This window comes from Octopus bimaculoides, chromosome 3, assembly GCF_046866305.1.
Source record: "Octopus bimaculoides isolate indiv1 chromosome 3, ASM4686630v1, whole genome shotgun sequence".
NCBI classification, from domain to species: domain Eukaryota; kingdom Metazoa; phylum Mollusca; class Cephalopoda; order Octopoda; family Octopodidae; genus Octopus; species Octopus bimaculoides.
Genome location: NC_142930.1, coordinates 44,521,694 through 44,530,080, shown reverse-complemented (window position 1 = coordinate 44,530,080; position 8,387 = coordinate 44,521,694). Strand labels below are relative to the sequence as shown.

Genomic DNA, 8,387 nt, shown 5'->3' with positions numbered 1-8,387 from the left:
CAAATATTTAAGATTAAATTTCACCTTTGCCTCGGAAAATCTAATCTATGCCTTTACATGCTTAGGGTGTGGTAATAATTATATTGGCCAAACAGGAATATCACTTCGTCAAAGAACCACTCTCCACAAAGAACAAATCCGCCACCCACAGTACAGACAGATGCAGGTCATTGGACACATAGAAAGGTGTGCTAGGAATCTTAATCCTAATTTCCTAATTTTCCCCTTCTATCAATGTTCACAGACCACCTCAGTACAACAAAGAATGAACAAAGAGGCAACTTTCATCAATAAATATCTTCCACAACTCAATATGAACACATAACATAATACAAAACACTTCTAACCTTTCAATTAATACCACTAACTCCCATACATCCGATACACCATTCACATTACAGATCTATATCTACCCTAATTGCACCAAATCCAGAACTGCTTACCTCCCTTACACATAGTCTTTTTACTCGGGGACTTGTAGACCTGATACCGTTCAGTAATCAGTGTGCATTTAAAGCAATGATTAGTAACTTTATGAAACCGGTATGCTTTTGAATCTCTTTAGCAATTCACAATAAAGACTTTTATTACTTTTATTCCTACCTCAGTTCATCTAATTGTATATATCTATCGTTACTTTTCATAAAAAGCCTTTAAGTTTTAGATTTCCAATGTGCATTTTCGCTTATTTTACTTCTTACTTTCCCCTTACATTTCCACATGTAGTTTCTATTTTCTTTTTGTAACATATTTCTATTATATATATATATATATATAGGGAAGCGCTCAGCCAGCTTCACAATCCCCTCTTCTACCGCCTCCTCCCCTCCAACCCCAACCCCTCCTACCAACGGCTTGTGTCCTCCACTATCCATGACCTCATCTCCTCCTCTGCTCTCCCCGCTACCCGCCACCAACCTCATCGTCCGCACACCTCGCACCTCCTCCATCTACTTCCTTCCCAAGATCCACAAACCTAACAACCCTGGCCGCCCCATTGTCTCTGCTTGCAATTGCCCCACCGAACTCATTTCAAAATACCTCGACCATATCCTATCCCCGTTAGTTGCTGCCCTCCCATCCCACATACACGACACCAACCACGCCCTTCGCCTCTTCAATTCCTTTTCCTTCCCTCCCGGCCCCTCACACCTCCTCTTCACCCTGGACATCAAATCCCTATACACGGTGATTCCACACAACGATGGTCTCTCAGCCCTCCAATACTTCCTTGACCGCCGCCCTGACCCCACACCTAGCACCCCTACCCTGCTTCGTCTGGCAGAACTCGTCCTCACCCTCAACTGCTTCACGTTCGCCGGAGATACCTACCAACAGAAATCTGGGGTCGCGATGGGGACGAGAATGGGGCCCAATTACGCCAACCTCTTTGTTGGTTACATTGAGGCCCAAGTATTCTCCCAATTCTCCGGTCCGACCCCGGAACTATACGGTCGCTACATAGATGACTGTATAGGAGCCACCTCCCTCTCCCGCGAACAGCTCTGCCTTTTCATCTCCTTCCTCTCCAACTTCCACCCCGCTCTTGACTTTACTTCCACCATCTCTGACACCTCTGTCAACATCCTCGACATCTCTCTTTCCATCAACCCCCCCTCTAACTCTCTCACTACCTCCGCCTTCTTCAAACCCACTGACTCCCACCTCTACCTCAACTTCTCCTCCTCCCATCCATTCCACACCAAACGAGCCATCCCCTACTCCCAGTTCCTCCGCCTCCGACGTTTGTGCAGCCTGGACCAGGATTTCGAGACCCAGTCCCAGTATCTTGCTCGTCTGTTCATGCATCGAGGATACCCCTCCCACCTTGTCCAATCCGCCCTCGCCCGCGCTCGTCGAATCGACCGCACCACCGCCCTCTCTCCTCCCCCACACCAATCCCCTAACCGTACCCCCTTCCCACTCCGTTTCCACCCCGCCACCCTACCCCTTTGTCGGAGGATCCTACGGGCCTTCCGTCGCCTCCAGCTCGATCCCACTACCCACCCCATTTTCCCCAACCCACCCCTATCCGCTTTCAAACGCGCCCGCAACCTACGAGATCTACTGGTCCGCAGTACCTTCTCCTCTTCCTCCCCACCCCCACCCGGCTCCTTCCCGTGCTCCAGATCCCGCTGTCACACCTGCCCCTTCATCACCAACACTACCTCTGTCACCGGATCGAACCTACAAACACTTCACATTCCACACAGTTTCACCTGCACCTCCTCCAACCTTATTTACTGCATCAAATGTACCCTATGCAACCAACTCTACGTGGGGCAGACGGGCCGCCGGCTGGCCGACCGTTTCACCGAACACCTAAGGGACGTTCGGCTAGGTTCGGACTCCCCTGTCGGCCGTCACTTCCAACTGCCCAACCACTCTCCCTCTAACATCTCCGTTTTTGGCCTCGCCCTGCACCATGGGTCCACTCCCTCGCGACTCCACTTGGAGCAACGCTACATTTTCAACCTTAATTCTTCTTTCCCCTTCGGACTCAACACAGCCTTCTCTTCCTTATGACTCTCCCCTTTACGTCCCTGCAACACTTTACATAATTTTTTTTTTTTTACCCCCCCCCCCCCCCCTCGTCCCCCTTACATTATATCCATTATTCTCTTGTAATTAGACTTACTTTTTTCTACTTTTTATCTCACCACTACCTACACGCACAAATACCCACACACCTTACATATATACCGCCCACATACATATACCGCCCACATACATGACAAACATACATACGCGCCCTCACACACACATAGCCGAACGCACATTATATACACACACACACCCATATATACGCGCACAGCCTACATACACAGCCGCATACACATGCACACACATACACACAGGAGTGCACACACAAAATAACACACATACCTGGCACACATACGCACGCACACACATAAACATACACATACACACCCCTCACATACATAAAACCACACACACACACACATACACACATACACGACACACAGGCACACATACACATATACACACATGCACACACACCTCTCACATACACAATACTCACTCATATACATAACACATACGTACGCACGAAAACATACACAATATACACATACACGCACGCACAAAAAATATACACACACGCGCACACGGAAACACATACAGACATACATACACACACACACACACCCGTACCTAACACTCACAATCCCACACACACACGCACATCCACACATATACACACACACGTACACACCCACATACACACACACTTCTCACCAACACTACACACTCACACAGACACGCATACAATCATACACACATGGGCATAAACAACACACGCATATACAATAGCAAACGCACGCACACACACGTACACAGCAACGCACATACACACAACATACACATACACACAAACACACACGCACGCACAGAAAACATACACATACACACACGCGCACATACAAAATACACACACACACGTACACGTACCTAACACCGACAACCCCACACAAACACGAACACACACACACCCAAACAACCACCTGTTGACCTTCTACCTACACTGTCTACAGCGTCCACTAACCAGTCCTGCTACTAATTTCTTCCACTACGTCATACACACACACACACACACACAAACACACTAACAGATAAACCACCAAACCATGCACACACACACACACACACACATACATACGCACACACACGTTCTGTTATCACACACACACTCGCAGACTTACGCACGCGCACCGATATTCATCTCCCTTTTTCACTCTCCTATCTTAGAAAGAACTTTTCCCCCACCACCTCCCTTCCGGTCTTTTCATCATGTAACCTCGTGGGCATCGGTACCATTTTCCTCTTTCTCCGTTCTTCCATTCTCCGAACTTTCCATCTTTCCGACGAAGGGCTACGCCCGAAACGTCATACACTCTCTCTTTCCTTTCCTGAGCGTCCAATAATACTATCCATATCACGTCCTCACTTTGTTGTTTTTTTGTTTTTTTGTTATTGTGTTTTTGAACTATATATATATATATATACACACACAGACACACACACACACACATACATCTGTAATATAATATGTGACAATTATTTGGTTGCCATAATAAGACTCCGAGTTTCGGATGTCGGGGTGGAAACCTGCTCCAGCATCTTGTCAGTTATCGAGGCAGTCGAAAAATGCTATGAAAATGACCATTAAACAAAGGGAAATTATTATGTAATTGACCGTTATTAAGACAAAAGAGTGATTTGAATGACTGTTAAATAAGGGGAAAAACTGTAGGGGAGAAAGTAAAAAGTAAAGAAGTAAAAATGCTCATAGCAATTGTGTATGCACGCATGTACATACATATACATGCACGCATGCACATCCATGTACATGTGCCTATATGCATATGCTCACTCACACTTGCATGAAACACATACATGTGCACCCACACATACGCCAATAAATGCACATATATATGCAACCATGCATGTACACATATACATATCCACACACACGTGCACATACCCATACATGCACAATTATATTCAAATACACATCTGAAATGCATACATGCTATATATGCATATGCTCTCTCACACTCGTGTGAAAAACATGCATGGACACCCACATATATGCAACCATACACATGTACATATCTACATACCTGCACACATGCACACGATGTACACATATGCATATCTGCACATGCATGCACACACATGTGCACATACTCATACATGCACAATTATATTCAAATATATGTCTAAAATGCATACATGCTATATATGCATATGCTCACTCACACTTGTGTGAAACACTCGCATGTACACCCATATATATATGCAACCATACATATGTACATTTATACATACACGCACACACACATGCACAAAAAAGTTCATATATACATCTATATATGCAGATGCACAAGAAAAATGCAGGGTGAAAGGTAAAATACAGAAAAAGATGTGTAAAAATATATAAAGCAATAAAAATATAAAAATATATCTATAAATATGTAAAAAATATATATAAAAAGTATAGAGAGATAAAATGCTTGTACGTGGACACAATATAAAAGGCAAGTTCTATCTGTGCTCCACAACCATATCCCTCCTCCTGGTAGCGCTCTCTTTACTCCACCACCTGTGAGGAGTGCCATAGCTGATGCCAGCGCATCCTGACTGAACAGTGCTGCATATCTCATCAAAATGCAGTAGCATCATTAGTAGCCTCACCAAGGCGATGACAAGTGACCGAGACCTTTGGAGATATGCTGTGCTTGAGAAGACTCAGCAAGCCAAGTGAGACTGTAACCTCCGCCTATGCCAGTGTAGCATAACCAGCCCATTTAAGAGTACCCTTCAATCATTGGGCAATAAACTGCACTTGTGAAGACCTGTTGAGTCAAGTGAAGTCATTGTCATGGCCAATGACAGTATCGCCTGATTGACACCCATGCAGGTGGCACGTAAAAAGCCCCATTTGAGCATGGTCGATGCCAGTGCTGCCTGACTGGTCCCGTGCTGGTGGCACATAAAAAGCACCATTCAAGTGTGATCATTGCTGGTGCTGCCTGACTGGCTTTCGTGCTGGTGGCACGTAAAAAGCACCATTCGAGCGTGGTTGATACCAGTCAGCCGGCTGACTGATCCCATGCCAGCGGCACACAAAAAGCACCATTGAAGTGTGGCTGAGGCCAGTACTGCCTGTCTGGCCTTTGTGCCAGTGGCACATAAAAAGCACCCACTACACTCTTGGAGTGGTTGGCATCAGGAAGGGCATCCAGCTATAGAAACATTACCAGATTGGATTGCCAGCCCTCAGTCAAACCATCCAACCCATGCCAGCATAGAAAGCGGACGTTAAACGACGACGACGATGATGATGATGAATATAATATAAGATAACATAAAAAAGGTCATTAAAAAAACCAAAATAGCCAACAGTTTGTTTCGACTTATAACCATTATTTAATTTATAAACAATACATATTCACTTATATAAGTCTCTTCAGAGCTTTGGTTTATAGACAGACAAAATTCCGTGTGAAAGACATGTGGATATGTAATGTTTATAAATCAAATGATGTATAATAAATTGAAACAAATTGTTGGCTATTTTGGTATTTTAACGATTTTTTATGTTATATTACATTCATAGTATATTATGTTATAATATAAATAAATTATTGGATAGTCAATTGAATCTCTCTATTTAATTTATTGTTTGTAATTTGCATTATATCCATACTTATGTGATATTCAACTGACGTACTAGTGAATTGGGTGTTTTACACAGCTCTTTTAAGGAATTCCTTTCTTTGGTTTGTTACTATATGTATTATTTATTATTCATATACAGGGATGTTGTTGACAGAGACTTTGAAATTTTGGCTAGCTAAGCTATCATTGGACTGCGATGCATTAGAATTCGTTTTGCCTGTTGAGATAAAGTCATCTTCAGGTGTGGAGTGTTTGAGTGGGATGCTTATGGAAAGGTGTTTCGGGAAAAAATCTTATTGATTAAATTTGGGTTATGTTATCGTTTAGAATTTACTTCTGCATTTAGAACTTCTCAAGCAAGCCTGTATTTTATTTCTACAGTCAATTACACAGCATATTTATTTGATTTAAATATGACCAAGCGTTGTTTCTACAGTATAGAGAACTATAATGCATTTGCATTCATCTAGTTTTGACTATGCAACTTTATTCAAGATCTGTCTACATATGTTGTTTGAAGTAAACTGAGTGTATGTATGCATGACTAATATTTTGCTAGGTTATGTTACTGTGGTTTTTTGAGAGAGAAATGAATGTGAGGTGGAGATTTAGAAACTTGATATGGTTATAAAAATTACTGTGTGATTAATCTCATCCTGATCTTAGGTTTAAATTTGAAATGAGAATCCGAGACCTATGAGTTGGTCAAATTGTATTTTTTCCATCTTAGTCATAGTTGGACTATAAGTTTGTGGTCTGATATTTTGTACAACAGCTTGCCACTAAATGAGATTAAATCAAATCAAATTAAATATATGTGATACAAAGAACTTATTTACGAGGGCAATTCAAAATATTTAAACTAGGTATGATATCAGCATCATCATTTATTGCCTGTTTTCCATGCTGGTTTGACTGGAGATGGTAAGCTGGAGAGCTACACCAGGCTCCAGTCTGTTTTGGCTCAGTTTCTACAGTTAGATGCTCTTCCTAATGTCAACCACTCCACAAAGCGTGCTGGGTGCCATTCAAGCATCACCGGCACTGACCATGACCACGATTTAACTTAGATTGGTGTGTCTTCTCAAGCACAGCAATTTGCCAGAAGTCTCAGTCACTTGTTATCACATCTGTGAGACTCAATGTCTGAAGATCATATTTTATTACTTAAATGTAAACATATTTTCATAAAAAATTTTCTTGTTACATGACTGACAATACACGAAGAGCTAACAAATTCACAATATAATTACTCACCTTTTTTTTTTTAGTAATTTCCATAAAAATCTAGCATAGGGGGCATTAATCTACTCAGCATCTTAAAAGATGCACATACTGGAAAAGGTAGTGTAAGAAAATATACATAATAAACTGCCTAAAATATTTTTTACTTTTTGTGTAAACAAAGAAAGGGGGCATTTGTAAACTTTGGGGTGGAGCACTGATCTACGAAAGAATGAGAATAACTGGTCTAAAATTATCTAACCTTTTGTGAATTGATGATACATTATTTCAGCTTCAAGATTTCAATGATGTGATTGTTTATTTTTGGAACAATATTGTAGGGTAGATATGATAGGTCAGATCTGGCTGGTTTGAACATTATACAGGTAGAATATTTGGATTGGATTATAGCCAGTTTAAATGCCGAAGAGTTAAACTAAAAAAACTACTAAAACTTTCTTTAATTAGTGTCAATATTTTTTACTTAATATTTCTATTTTAGCATTTTCTTTTCTCTTTATTTTCAAACAGTATTTATTGCTTTCATCAATGCCACCAGTGTGAAATTTGCAACTAAAATTCAGAATGTTCTAACAATTACCAAGATAGCTGCTATCATCATTATCACTGTTGGAGGCTTTTATTATATGGCAATAGGTAAGTTTCTCATAGTTTTCTATCTTTCCCTGCTTGTAGTGTCAGTTTAATTTTCTTCTGTCTATAATATTCATAATATTACATCTGTCACATTCTCTGTCAAACTGTTTTTCCGAATACTTGTTAAGTATTAAGGAACCAGTCTGAAGTTTTATGATATATTTTTCTTTCGCAGCAATATTTTGGAATATTGTAAAAGCTGTCAATCTATTCTAACAAAATGTAAGAATTTTACTTTTGAATATATACTATATTTTCCATCATACGAATCGATGTGTAGTAATTCCCCGACTATTGCGGGT

General features: G+C 41.3%; 1 protein-coding gene across 1 annotated transcript in view; it reads left to right on the top strand.

Annotated features, from left to right (window-relative positions):
- LOC106867619 (b(0,+)-type amino acid transporter 1) overlaps positions 1-8,387 on the top strand; it is a 49,098-nt gene that overhangs the window by 14,048 nt on the left and 26,663 nt on the right. Inside the window, exon 4 of the mRNA XM_089348353.1 lies at positions 7,960-8,085. Within this exon, the coding sequence (XP_089204479.1) occupies positions 7,960-8,085 (126 nt within the window). The remainder of the gene's footprint in view (positions 1-7,959; positions 8,086-8,387) is intronic.